The 14,785-nt window shown below is 41.6% G+C and overlaps 1 protein-coding gene across 1 annotated transcript; it reads left to right on the top strand.

Annotated features, from left to right (window-relative positions):
- Positions 1-386: 386 nt before the first annotated feature.
- On the top strand, positions 387-12,428 carry LOC101859371 (the record flags this gene model as incomplete). Its single annotated transcript, XM_013083099.2, is given in 6 exon segments — positions 387-446; positions 5,202-5,971; positions 6,615-6,690; positions 8,187-8,272; positions 9,848-9,981; positions 12,265-12,428. Coding segments are annotated over 5 exon segments (531 nt in total), but the record flags the coding sequence as incomplete, so codon positions are not given.
- Between the last annotated feature and the right edge of the window lie 2,357 nt (positions 12,429-14,785).

The raw sequence follows: 14,785 nt of genomic DNA, 5'->3' as shown, positions 1-14,785 counted from the left end.
GACAGACAGACAGACAGACAGACAGACAGACAGACAGACAGACAGACAGACAGACCAAGAGACAGACAGACAGAAGAGGCATAGTCGTAAACAGAGACAGAACAGGTATATGGAGGGTGCCACTAGCAGGTCCTACTTCTTTTTCTTTCCCTCCTTTTTGCCCGTCTACTTGTCTAGCTCTTTCACAGCACTAAAATAACTGGTATTGTGCAGATGTGCACATATTTATTCAAACAAACAAACAAACAAACAAAGATACAAACAAACAATCAAACAAACAGACAAACAAACAAACGAACAAACAAACAGACAACAATCTCTGCAACTTCTGTACTTAGCTTGTTCTGTGCGACACACTGGTCAGACAAGGAAGTACAAAGTATTAGTGGAAACTCCCTGCTCGGCGTAGGAAGAGCCATACAATACTGTTGAACTGCAAGTGGAAGGTAGGTGTATAGAAACATTCCGTATCGTGTTCATCGTTATTATTTCAGCCACGGGGCGAGGAAGCATGACGCACCCCGTCTTCCAAAGACCCCAGTTCTACATTCATGTATTTAAGTAAGTATTTCAGCCAGTATGGAATTGATATTATCTTACTCGTACTGTTGTTTCATGCCATGTGCATATGAGAGAAAAATTCGCTCGCAGGTTCGTTAAGGACACTGTGTTCTTGGAGGCCGCCCAAGAGAATTCGTTCGTAACCCGTAAGTTGTTAACTTTTCTTCATACTAGTATATTATTTATATTGTTTTATATCAAAAGTGAACATTGTCGGCAGTTAGTGGGTGCACTGATTGGGTGGCTTGCTTCTTCTTTCGCGTCAAAATCTATCGTCCCTAGATCTATCTCTCTTCTTTCTTTTTTTTTGTTTGTTGCATATTATTCTCTGGCATCACCTCCAATCTTCGGTTTTTATGGGACCTCTTTGTGTTGCAAATCGCGACTTCAGAGCTTTCTTGTCCTATCTCCATTTTTAATAACAGTGAAAACAGTTCATAACAAAGAGTGAGCTCGAAGAAGTTACGTTTTCAATGTTAAAAAATGGAGATAGTACAAGAAAGCGCTGAGGTAGCGAAATGTAAAACTGTTACTAAAACTGTTACTAAAACTCTTACCAAAACTAAAACTAAGCTGAAGGAGGTAAACTGTTTTTAAGCGTAACATCGCGCGTTAGAATGATACGATTCCAATTTAGTAATGCAGAGTTTTGAGAAAAGGCAATTCAAAGATTCACATTAACAGCTAAAACATTGTTATACCTTATTTGTTAGGCGTCAAAGTGAACAAATAGGAATGTCTCAGTCTCTAACCTTTAACACAGTGTGCAGGGTATCTGTGTCAATAGTGTGTAGTGTGTGGTGTATAACTCAGTTCTCGCATGGGACGTAAATTTATTCAAATTTAGAACCCGGTTACTGTAATCCAAGACTCAGTAAGACAAGACGAGACAACAGCCTCATTTTCGTTCCAACTGGCTCCCCTTGGTAACCAGCTAGATGCGCGTTTAAAAAGAGCGCACTGTTCAACTCGCTGAAATAGATGCCTAAATCTACTTAAATAGATGCCTAAATCTACTTAAATAGATGCCTAAATCTACTTACTGCATCGGGTGGGTTGTGGGGGGGGGGGGGGGGGGGAACGGAAATTTTTTTTGAAAAGGTTATCGGGGGTTATAAGTTCCCTAAAAAAAGAATTATTCTTCCTCTAACCCCCATCCTTTCCAATAATAGTTTCCCTTCCCCCTTTAATAAAAAAAACTTGGACTCTTCAAACAGTCCCACAGCTTCTGACCGGGCGCACAAGCAGAAGGAAATATGGCTTTAGAAAGCCTTCACTTTTGTGGGGGCAATTAGATCTAGTTTCTAGATTCTCCTTTTTCTCAAAGTCTTAGAATTGCCCCATTTTCAAGAAAGTACCCACTGCTGTAGGTGACAACATTTTCAAACTGCACCAGGTACTCTACTTTCAGTGACTTGATGAGGTTAGTCATTGGTGGCTGCTCCTCTTTGAATTTCATAATGGCAGTTTTGCCTTGGGTTTTTTTTTATCATGTAAACTGTTTGGTATTTATTTCGACTGGTTTTTGTTCACATTTTGAATATAGTGAGTTGGGAAATAAGATTTTAATGAACGGAAAGCGGTAGTGAGTTGAACATGTTCAGTGACATGATGATGTAGATATCTAGATCTAGATCTAGATCTAAATCTAGGAGTTTACGAAACGGTAGAAGTACATTAGATATTACAGTTTAAAAACGACAGAACAGCCAGTGGTGCTCTGCAATGAACTGTTCTCTAACAGAATATACAATAGATTGGATATTTTTTTAACTAAAGATACGGTCCGAGGTGCCAGACGAGGGTGAAGAAAGGATCTGCTGAGCAAGTCACCAGAATGTCTCTTTTCTGATACAGTTCTCTGCTCTGAGTCTTGGGTACTTTGCGGACTCTCAGTTTCTTGGTGCTAAGGCAAACCAACTGAAGGTGCAATGCAGCCATACCTGTGTTATTCAAAGTTCCCAATCCCCGTACTCTAGAAAGAAACAAACCACCCCAAAAGGACTTACGATGCTAACGAAAGACTCATGCTCTTTTACAACGTGGAAATTCCTCAATCTCAAACATCATTTTCACAAGTAAATTTTTCTTTTTAAAAAATCTTGTTCATTTATCTAGCCAAGAATAAGCTTTAAAATTTGTTAAAAGTATGTGTATATATAATGGATAATAGAAGCGAAACCTCATCACATTGTGTTTGTTAACAAGGTAGGCCCTAAGTAATATATAGGCGCCTATACTTATACTACAGCCTACGTTTTAAAACAAAATTGAATTTCATTTGGAAATCAAAATAAAACAAAGTGATACACATCATGTAGAATGGAGACTCTTATGTCACTTGAAAGGCTAACTGGGGTAAGCTGTCAAATCCATGGTTCTGGAATGCTTAGGTTATAATTATTAGTACATGTAGTATATCACATCAAAGAATGAACAACAATAAAAAGAACAACCATATTAGAGTCTATGACTCTGAGTATGAGAACCCTTCAATAAAGTAGGCCTACTGTTAATTAGAGAAAAGCATAACATTGAGAGGAAGAAAAACTCAACAAATCCTTTTCTTAGTGGCCACTATAATCTAGATCTATAAACTTTGTTGTCTATACTGTGCCATTGAATGTGATGCATGTGTGTCTGTTGTTCATGTTATAGTTATATAAATGCCACTCATAATAATGTGTTGATTAAATCATCACACCATTCTTCACAAATAGTATAATTCTATGACTTGAAAGATTCTGTTTTTGCAGCTGTTGTAGCTCATGTTCTGGTCCACAATTAAGTTGCTGCTAGGATGGCATTCCTCTGCCAAGTAAATCGGTTTCTGCCACATCCCTTTTCATAGCAAGTTTGACAGTTTCTTCAATGCTTCACTACAAATACAAACAAGTAATCTGCAATTTACAAGCATTGTATCAAACCAACTTCACCCCACATTCCCCTCTTGAAATATAACATTGGTTGGTTGAAACAATTTGAAATATGGCAATGAACCCCCCCGAAATAAAAAAAACAAAACAACAACAACAACAACAAACAAACAGAAAAAAATCACTTCAAAAACCCTACCTAGCATTACTAAAGACTGGATACAAATAATCCAAGCCCTTTTGATTCTGGTCAAGGAAACTGAAAGGGTGGTGGTAAGTATTTATTCAGCAACATATATGTTAAATCTGTAAACCTTTTTGCAGCTATCAAAGGAAAAAAGCAGTCACTAGAGACAATCCTGCCCCTACCCCCAAGATTTTTGCACATGCTTTTCGCCTAATAATGGTAAATAAAGTCCTCTGACCAGTCCTGGTATGAACTGTAAAGATGACATTGACCACTTCCTTTCAGTTTTGCTTCCAGGTAGTTGGGCCAATAACTCAAGCATTGCACCACCTAAGTGTGCTCATAATATAAAGTCCAAAAAGAGGAGCAGCCACCAATGACTAACCCCATCAAGTCACTGAAAGTAGACAGTGTGTGTGTGTGTGCCTGTGTGTCTGTGTGTGTGTGCGTCTGTGTGTCTGTGTGTCTGGGTGCCTGTGTGTCTGTGTGTCTGCAATTCTGTGTGTCCATGTTACAGTGACGGACAAGGTTACTCTAGTTGTAAGCGGTGTCAACAGTAGCTGGATAAAGGAGCAAGCCGCCAAGTTGATCACTCTGTGTTCGTTGCCTGCGATCATAACAGTTTCAACTGCTTATTTGCTTTGGGATAGGGTTGAGGGGTTGAAGGAGCCCATGAGCAGGGCTGACAGTTTGGCCCTTGGGGCCAAATTGCTCAAATTTGGCTCTTTGGGATCATGACTGCCCCCCCCCCAAATAGTTGGCCCGGTTGGCCCCAATTTGGCCCATTTTAGATCCCCCCCCCCCCCAAAAGAAAAAACAAATGAAATAAAATAAAAGCAACGAGATTTTTGCCACACACAAAAAAAGCATTTATTAGTCCCAAATGGTTGGCAGTGAAGAGAGCGGCTGCGTGGAATAATGGCTGATCAAGAAAGTCGTGTTTACATTGTGGATCTTGCAGAGGATTCTAGCGTCTAGACAGTTCACAAACATTAATTTAGCTTTGTTCAGTGAGTCGTCCCCATGAAGGAACCAAGGCATGACCACTGACAGTAACAGGATGAACAGTAGCGTGCACTGATGACTGAAAAGGGTCAGGTATCGTACCGTAATCAATCATACTTATTGATTTACTAATGTTATTTAGATCTAATTTGGTTGAATATTTATTTATTTTATTCACAAAGATGGCCGAAATCCGACGAGTTTTGGAGGGGGGGGGGGGTAAGTATGGTTTGGCCCCCAAAAATCAAGTTTGGCCCCAAATTGTGATATTGTTGGCCCCACACCAGAAAAAAAAACTGGCAGCCCTGCCCATGAGCCCTTCATTACCCTCCGTCACTTTTGCTTGTAACGCGAAGAACAATAACCCAGTTCTTAATCTGGTAAAGCAAAGAGTCGCAGTAATCTTTTGTGCACACAAGGCAACGATGCGAACTCATCCATTAAAGTAAAAGCAAAAACAAAACCAAATACAGAAATAAAACTCTCTCAATTACGGGACCTGTAGCCTAACCACTGGTATACCAAGGCTACTGTCTTGAACTTGTCTCGCGCTGTCTTTTTTATTTGAACAGGTGATAAAAGTTGATGACGAGGGGGAATCTGGCTGGACAAGACGTCCAGTTAAGACAAGACATCCAGTTAGGACAGGACAAGACATCCAGTTAGGACAGGACATCCAGTTAGGACAGGACATCCAGTTAGGACAGGACATTCAGTTAGGACAGGACATCCAGTTAGGACAAGACTTCCAGTAAGGACAGGACAAGACATCCAGTTAGGAGAGGACATCCAGTTAGGACAGGACATCCAGTTAGGACAGGACATCCAGTTAGGATAGGACATCCAGTTAGGACAGGACATCCAGTTAGGGCAGGACATCCAGTTTGGACAGGACATCCAGTTTGGACAGGACATCCAGTTAGGACAGGACATCCAGTTAGGACAAGACATCCAGTAAGGACAGGACAAGACATCCATTTAGGACAGGACAAGACATCCAGTTAGGACAGGACAAGACATCCAGTTAGGACAGGACATCCAGTTAGGACAGGACATCCAGTTAGGATAGGACATAAAGTTAGGACAGGACATCCAGTTAGGACAGGACATCCAGTTAGGACAGGACATCCAGTTTGGACAGGACATCCAGTTAGGACAGGACATCCAGTTAGGACAAGACATTCAGTTAGGACAGGACAAGACATCCAGTTAGGACAGGACAAGACATCCAGTAAGGACAGGACAAGACATCCAATAAGGACAGGACCATCATGGATTCGGCGGATGCGCTCAACATTCTGATCAAGTTCATCAAAGGAGATCCTCAGGGACAGAATAAAACGTTAGTGCTCTACTTATACTCGTAGCCTCTCTCTCTCTCTCTCTCTCTCTCTCTCTCTCTCTCTCTCTCTCTCTCTCTCTCTCTCTCTCTCTCTCTCTCTCTCTCTCTGTGTCTCTGTCTCTCTCTCTCTGTCTCTGTCTCTCTCTGTCTGTCTGTCTGTCTGTCTGTCTGTCTGTCTCTCTCTCTCTCTCTCTCTCTCTGTCTCTCTCTGTCTCTGTCTCTGTCTCTCTCTGTCTCTGTCTCTCTCTGTCTCTGTCTCTCTCTGTCTCTGTCTCTGTCTCTCTATCTCTCCCCCTCTGTCTCTCTCCGTGTGAGTGTGTGTGGGGGGTGGGGGGATAGGGAATGTGTGTTTACATATGTGGATTGAGCAGGGTTGGGGAGGGGAGGGGGGTAGGTGTAGTTTGAAATGGGCTAAAACTAAAGGGGGGGGGGTGCTAAATGAAGAATTTGTAGAAAGCGTAACACAAAAGGGGAGATGGGAGTGCTGATGTAGTTCCAAGTATGAGGGGACAAAAAAGATCCCTATCCTGAGATAACTGAGATAAGATAGTTTCCATCAATGAGAAGAAGTTAGTACCGGAAAGAAAGAAACATTTCCATTCGTTTTGTTGATTTTGCTGTCTTGATTTGTCTGCCCCACCAGCGAAGTTGAACCCGAGACATGCAACGACCCGCTGATAGAGGAAACGTTGTTTTACCAGCTCTGCCTTATCCCCTCCGTGAGTACACACTGGTGGGAGAAATAAAGAGCTGAGAGAAATAGCTGCTTGAAATGTCTCTATACATACCTGCTAATCTCTATAAATACCTGCTATAATTATCTCTATAAATACCTGCTATAAATATCTCTATAAATACCCGCTTAATACCTACTATAAATATATCTACAGTTATATGTTATAAATACATTCTAGGATTATATCTACAAATACCAGTTATTATATCTGCAGCAAATCTAATATTGTAACAGGCATTCTGTGACAGTTTTTTTTACATACCCAGCGGCAATAGAAACTTTCCACTTTGTTTTTGTAACTGCGCCCTATTTCGCTTGAGTAAGTTAGCGAAATTTTGCCCATCACTCATCATGTGCTCAACGAGGACTCCGCGATGATCCATTTCTTGAACAAAAGTTTAACCACGTGATCAGGTGACCCACATGAAAATTAACATATTTTGTGACTTAAGTTCCGCAGAAATTATGAAACCATCTAAATTGTGTTTAGATCAACACATGAGCGATTTTAGAACCGGAAAAAAAGTTACATACAATTTCCAGCTAGTTTTTGTCGACTTATATTGCTGAACAAGATGCCAAGGTTAAGTTCCAAGCTGTACTATGGGCGAGTAGAGTGGCGCAGATACTTCATTTCTCTCATTCTACTATCAATATCCTGAAAGATAAATTCCAAGTCACTGGATTTACAACTGACAGATACCGCCCTAGAAGACAGACAAATACTGCTCTGGTATCTTTGAAATCCCTTTCTCCCAACCACCAGCTCTGCACGTTAATTTAATAAAAACACTGATAGAGTTGTCGGCGAAAGAAGGAATCAACAGCCTTAAAACACATTCGGACATCGAGCAAGGCGGCCCTGTAATGACCAACGTTTGTCATCTTTCCAATAATTACGCTTGAGTTGAGTGGGCCTAAGAGGTAACTCCTAAAACGACAGTAAGATTACACAACGACTGAGACAAGCAAGAGTGGAATGGACTGCCACAACAATTAACTAAAATAAGAAAAAAAAACCTGACGCTATCAATGCACAGAACATGCCAAGCTCGCAGCATAGCAAAGGGCTACAATGCCCGCTACCGATGTGAAATTTTGAAATCAAGGGGTACCGGTTTGAGCTTAACATTGTGCCACTACACGAAACATGATCAAGAAACAAAAGGCAGGTAATACACTTCTTGACATACTTTGAAATATGTCTGTGTCAGTTGTTTTTATAAAGTTGAACAATAGCCACAATATAGAAAGAATTATATCTTTCTAAAGGATACGTTGCTCATTTCCACAACATTTGCCATTGACGCCGGTCTTTAGAGACCACACTTCTTGACTTTTTGAGCTTGTCGAAGAATTGCTGTTTACCTTTTACAGTTTGCAGGCACACTCATTCCGCTCTAAGTTTTGAAAGTCTAAAAGTAAAATCCTCAACCTTTTTGACCAAAAATAAACCATTCGCGTATTTTCTACTTTCAGGTTGTCATTGTTTTGATCCTGTGTTGTACTCAGAAAAGACGCAATCTGGTTCTGCACGTGCTGAAAGGAAGGCCCGGGCTGGTCTAGTGAGTTGCGTGTGTCTGGGATTGTGAATCCTCAAACATAACGACCTCAGTAGTGATATCATAGTATGTGTTTACAGACTCTGAAAAATGGTGAAATGGTGTGCGTATAACGCCCCCTATCAACACTGTTAGATTATTTAAGAGGCGGGATCTCCGAGTTTAACGTCCACCTCCGAAAGGACAGAGACAAGTGGGAAGTTAAGTCCCTTTCCCAAGGTCACAACGTCGGATTGAGCTGAGGCTCGAACCCCCGAACCCGCAATGTCACAATTACGAGTCCAGTAGCCTAACCACTAGGCCACCGACGCCACTACAGACTCTGTCGACAATGAAAGATATATAATCACGACCAACGTAATGATATAGTATGTGTTTACAGGTTCTGTCGACTCTGAAAGATAATACAATCACGTACGTATATGTGGTCGTTTTTAAGCACAAGGGGGCTATACCGAAAAATGCTATTTTGAGAAAATTGAAGGCAAAGTTTATGGACCCTTGTTCAGTTCCTTCAAAAGACAAGGGGAGTTTTCTCTACAACCAAACACATATACACACCAATGAAACCAAAATGTTCTTATAGGTAGGGCAACACCCACTTTTGGTGCTGGTCAAGATTTCTGGAAACTCCCGAAATCTGGGCTAGCCCGTTTGTCCTTAAAAGCAACCATGTATGTGTTTACAAGATTTATCAACGACCTATGTAATGATATTATAGTATGTCATTTTGTTTACAAGCTCTATCGACAGTGAAAGATAAGCTATTAGAATTCTTTAAATGAAAGTGAAGAGCACAGGGGAAAAACAACGGTAGTCATAAACTGGAAATTGTGAGGGTGCCTATTTTAAAAGCTTGTGGACTCGTAACTTCATATTTGTTTGACGGGTGTTTTTTACTTGAATAACTCTGGGACAATAAAGTATTTTCTTATCTTATCTTATCTCTCTTTCTTTGTACGGTACTCTCTTGTAACACCTCTAATCTTCAGTACTTATAGGGTGACCTGGTTGTGGTTGTTGCTATTGCTCTAGTGATTATTAGTTTTTGTTGTTGTTGTTGCTGTTGTTGTTATTGGTGTTGTTGCTGCTGTTGATTTTGTCGTAAATGTACAAGCTCTTGTTCTCACAGCCAATTCTGGATCTGTGTTGAACTTGCAAACGTTTGAGACACAAACTGAAATCAAACTATAAAAAAAGAAATATAATTTTGACTTCAGTTTGTGTCTCAACGAATGGGACCCGCATTGAGTCAAGAGTGGAATGGACTGCCATAACAATTAATTAAAATAAGAAAAAAAACAGACTCGATCAAGGCCAAGAACATGTCACGCTTGCATCATTGCAAGGGGCTACAATGCCCTCCACTTACGTGGATTGTTGAAATCAAGGGGTACCAGTTTGTGCTTAACACTGTGACACCATGTGAGACATGATCAAGAAACGAAAGGTTTCTTGACATACTTTGAAATATGTCTGTGTCAATTTTTGTTCTTTTATGTCGAATAATGAGCACAATATAGGTGTCTCTCCCAGTGGAAAGTTTCTATTGCCGCTGTGTATACTTTCTGCCTCCAGCCCCATGGACCTGACTCGGAGATCCCACCGTATCTCTTACGCATGCGCCTTCGGGTCTACAGTCTACTTGATAGTAGCAGGCATCTTCTCCAACTTCCGGGCATTTCATTTTGACGGCCCGCTTGTTTTGAATAGTGAGTACAAATGTAGTGTGAGTGTGCTTGGATTTAGTTCTTCCACGTTACATCCTTTTCAGACCAGATTGGTTATTTTAAAGCAGGGAATTTCTTTTATTTATTGTCTGTTAGTGGCGAGTGAAAGTTAGCCGGGACAACATCGTGGGTTCAGTTCTCTTACGACTTTGAAGACAGGACATTGAAGACAGGACATTGAAGACAGGACATTGAAGACAGGACATTGAAGACAAGACATTGAAGACACTATATTGAAGACAAAGTGGTGAGAAAAGAACAAGAACCTAGAACCTGTCAGTCTGGTACATGAACCGCCAAGAATAGACATCTCGCTACCCTAGAATTACAAAGTTCTATTTGCTCAGTACCTAGTTTTGAGAAAAATGAAAAATTTGAGTTTCACATCTTTTCACGCTTTTTCGAATGCAATTCTTTGAATATTTTTACAACGACTCAGAATAATCTTACGATTTTGATGGAGCTGATGGGACATTTAGTTTTGATCTCATAGTTTTAGTAACTCAAAACAGCCAAAAATGTCAGATGGTACTTTGTAATTCTGAGGTGGCAATCTGTCAGACACGGCGTGGAGATCAGCGCCAAAGAGACAAAGCTCATAGCAGTCAGCATAACGCCCATAGCTCATGGCAATCAACATAACGCCTATAGCTCATGGCAATCAGCATAACGCCTATCTCAAGGCAATCAACATAACGCCTATAGCTCAAGGCAATCAGCATAACGCCTATAGCTCATGGCAATCAGCATAACGCCTATAGCTCATGGCAATCAGCATAACGCCTATCTCAAGGCAATCAACATAACGCCTATAGCTCATGGCAATCAGCCTAACGCCTATCTCAAGGCAATCAACATCATGCCTGTAGAGAAGAACATCTCATCGAGTACCCTGGGGCTACGCTCAACGAAGAGGGCTCAAAGACTGTACCTTAGAGCGATGCTCAGCGAAGAGACCTCAAAGACTGTACCTTAGAGCGATGCTCAACGAAGAGACCTCCAAGACTGTACCTTAGAGCGATGCTCAACGAAGAGGCCTCCAAGACTGTACCTTAGAGCGATGCTCAACGAAGAGGCCTCCAAGACTGTACCTTAGAGCGACGCCGAGAGGCCGACGTCATCGCAAGAGCCGCGCAAACAGACCCGATGGACCTTGTTGGCGTCGTTAGTGGGTGGGACTCAGACCAAACCGGACTTAACCCTGTGAATGTGATTAGAACGAAGTTGAGCACTGGACTACCTTCTACTATGCCACGTATATGTTACCTACACTGATGTCATCATTTTTGTTCTTAGCGCGTTGTGCTGCTTCATCCTAGCTCACGGCACCTGATGTAGATACTATTTAAAGAATCTAATCTTTAGTGCATTTTCTTTCTTTTTACCTTTCTTATTAAAACCATCTTCATATTCTTTATTTTTTCATATCTCCATTCTTATCCATTGTAGGGTATGGTATTTCATATTGCCATTTTTATTAACAGTATGGCATAGTATTTTAAATCACGATTCTATTCATAGCCTAGTATGGTAATTAATTTGTATCCGCATTCTTATTAATAGTATAGCCTGGTATTTTATATCAACATTCTGGGTAATAGTATAGCCAGGTATTTTATATCAACATTCTGGGTAATAGTATAGCATGGTATTTTATATCAACATTCTGATTAACAGGATGGCATGGTATTTCATCTCAACATTCTTATTACTAGTATGGTATGTTACTCATCCTATTTGGTTTCCCCCGATTGGTAGCTTTAAAAGATCTATTTCCATTCTGTTTTGTTTCATTCTATCTTTATCCTCTCATATCATCTAGCCAACGGGTGGCTGGTGGGTGCTCTGGTGTGGTCTGCTCCCAGTATTTCTTTCCAGAGTTACTTTTGTCTTTTTGGCGATACAAAGAGGATGTCGACATTCCCAGATTTTGCGAGCCACTGACTGAAAAACCGTCCGTCACATAGAATTTACGCCTATCGATATTCAAGAAAACCGCTAAATCATCTTCAGTAGCACCCCTCTCCCGCTCACAAAACCAAAACAACAACAACAAAAAGCAACAACAACATCAAAGCAAACCACCAAAAAAAAAACATTAAAAAACCCCAAAACAAAACAAACAAACAAGAAGAACAACATGTTAGAACATCAACAAAAAGACGCCACTCCACTAATCCATCCACTGTCAAAAAACGTTTTCTCCAGATTTCATCCCGCTTAAAATATCTGTGCTCATCTACTGTCTCAACAATCTCCCCCCAGCCGTCATCCTGCTCATATCTGTGCTCATCTTCGGTATCGTGTACTTGCCCGTGTTCCTGTGCCTCACCCTTGGCTCTATCTACGGGTTCGTCCTGGGCGCCGCCTATACGTGGATGCTCACGGCAGTTCAGCTGATCAGAATGTCTCAGTGTGACTATGACAAGGTGGGTGGGTATTCTATAATGTGACTATGACAAGGTGGGTGGGTACTCTATAATGTGACTAGAGCATGGTGGGTACTCTATAATGTGACTATGACAAGGTGGGTACTCTATAATGTGACTATGACAAAATGGGTACTCTATAATGTGACTATGACAAGGTGTGTGGGTACAAGGGGTGTCAGACAAGAGGATCTTCTTACCCTCATCGGCATTGCCGGCGTTTCCCCGTGTACGTTAACAATCTGAGCCTCTATCCCGCTCCCCATGAGTTACAGTATATTATATAACACCGCCCAGACCCCATATTTCAGTGCAAGCTTGTAGTTGTAGATTTCCTCCTACGACCGCCGAGACGTCTCCACGTGAGTCTTGAAAAGTAGGCTACTCACCCGTCTGTTAAACTGCGCACGTCTTGCCCTTGAGGTTCAGTATCAGAGTGGGCACACGCAGCCCCCGTTCGTTTATGTACGGGACATCACTGCCACGAACTCTAGTACTAAATAGAACCTCTTTGTGTGGGGGACATCACTGCCACAAACTCTAGTACTAAATAGAACCTCTTTTGTTAGTGAAGGCAATGAACTGCCAATATATTGTATGGAAGTAGAGTGTTGCATCTGAGTCAGATTCTGGCTGCCTTCTGGTGTCTGTGGTGTAGTGTCAGGCGCTTTGATGCCGTACCCAAGTGGCCCGAGTTCGATTCCTTAAACAATAGAGACAACTTTTTATCTAGTATCTCCATCTTTCTGTTGAGTTGTTGCATCTTAGCCGGGGTTGACCCTGACAGGCGTGCTGGAAGCCTGCCTCCTAAATGATCTAATTTGTATCGATAACATCCCATCTCATCCCACCTCATCTCACCTCGCCTCCACTCATATCGTCTAGTTTTATTGCATCTCACCTCAACTCTTCTCACCTCACCTCACCTCACCTCACCTCACTTCACCTTACCTCACCTCACCTCACCTCTCCTCACCTCACCTTACCTTACCTCACCTCACCTCACCTCACCTCACCTCACCTCACCTCACCTCACCTCACCTCACCTCATCTCACCTCACCTCCCTGATTTCCCCCACAGAGGACTCGGGTAGTGGTGGTGGTGAGGAATCTACCAGAGCTTCTGTGTCTTCTCTACCTCAGCTGTGTGCTCCTTGTTCGGGCTGTGCAGGTCAGTATTTATGTTCTTGTTGTTGTTGTTGTTGTTGTGGTGGTGGTGGTGGTTGAGTTGTGGTTGTGGTGGTGTTGGTGCTGCTGCTGCTGCTGATGGTGACGCTGGTGATGGTGGTTGTGGTTGTGGTGGTTGTGATGGTGCTTCTGTTGATGATGGTTGTGGTGGTTGTGGTGGTTGTGGTGGTTGTGATGATGCAGCTTTTGATGGTGGTGGTGGTGGTGAGGAATCTACCAGAGCTCCTGTGTCTTTTCTATCTCAGCTGTGTGTTCCTTGCTCAGGCTGTGCAGGTCAGTATTTATGTTGTTGTTTTTGTTGTTGTTGTTGTTGTTGTTGTTGTTGTTGTTGTTGTTATTGTTGTTGTTGTGCTGAGGAATTTGCCTCATGTGTTCCTTTGTCGTGCTGTGCAGGTCATTAAACCATTGCTATTGTTGTTGTTGTTGTTGTTGTTGGTGGTGGTGGTGGTGGTGGTGGTGGTGGGGGTGGTGGTGATGGTATAGTGGTCGTGGTCATGATGATGATGATGATGATGATGATGATGATGATGATGATGATGATGATGATGATGATGATGCAGTCAGCCTTGAAAAAGTATATGTTTACAAAAAAAACGGAAAGACTGCTATTCTATTTATACCAAACACCTTGTTACCTGTTACCCTATCACCTTCCACAAAGATACAGAAACACAAAGAGAAATGTCACAGGCTAGTGTTGTTTGTACCTCACACATTACTATTTGTCACCCAAGAACCTTCCTCAAAGACAAAAAAAAACACACACATACAGAAATTTCTCAAATACCTTCCACACAAAGATTTTTTTTAACGCAAAGAGACCTCTCGCATGTTAGTGTTGCAACCTATCACCAAATGCCTTCCACAACGATAAAAAAACATACAGAAAAAGCTGAAACACCTTCCAGAAAATAGCGAAACACACAGAAAAGGCTTTATCAATACATTGTACAAAGATAAAGAAACACAAGACAGTTCTATTTATGTCACACCACGCACCCTACTGCCTGTAACCCACAAAGATATCTCTAAAGAGAAAAAGCTCTCAAGTTAGTGATGTTTATACCACACACCTTACCACATGTCACAAAAACACCTTCCACAAAGACAAAAAGAACCCAACAAAACACACACATACAGAGAGAGAGAGAGAGAGAGAGAGAGAGAGA

This window comes from Aplysia californica, unplaced genomic scaffold, assembly GCF_000002075.1.
Source record: "Aplysia californica isolate F4 #8 unplaced genomic scaffold, AplCal3.0 scaffold00010, whole genome shotgun sequence".
Taxonomy (NCBI): Eukaryota; Metazoa; Mollusca; class Gastropoda; order Aplysiida; family Aplysiidae; genus Aplysia; species Aplysia californica.
This window is presented reverse-complemented; position numbering and strand designations above follow the sequence as displayed.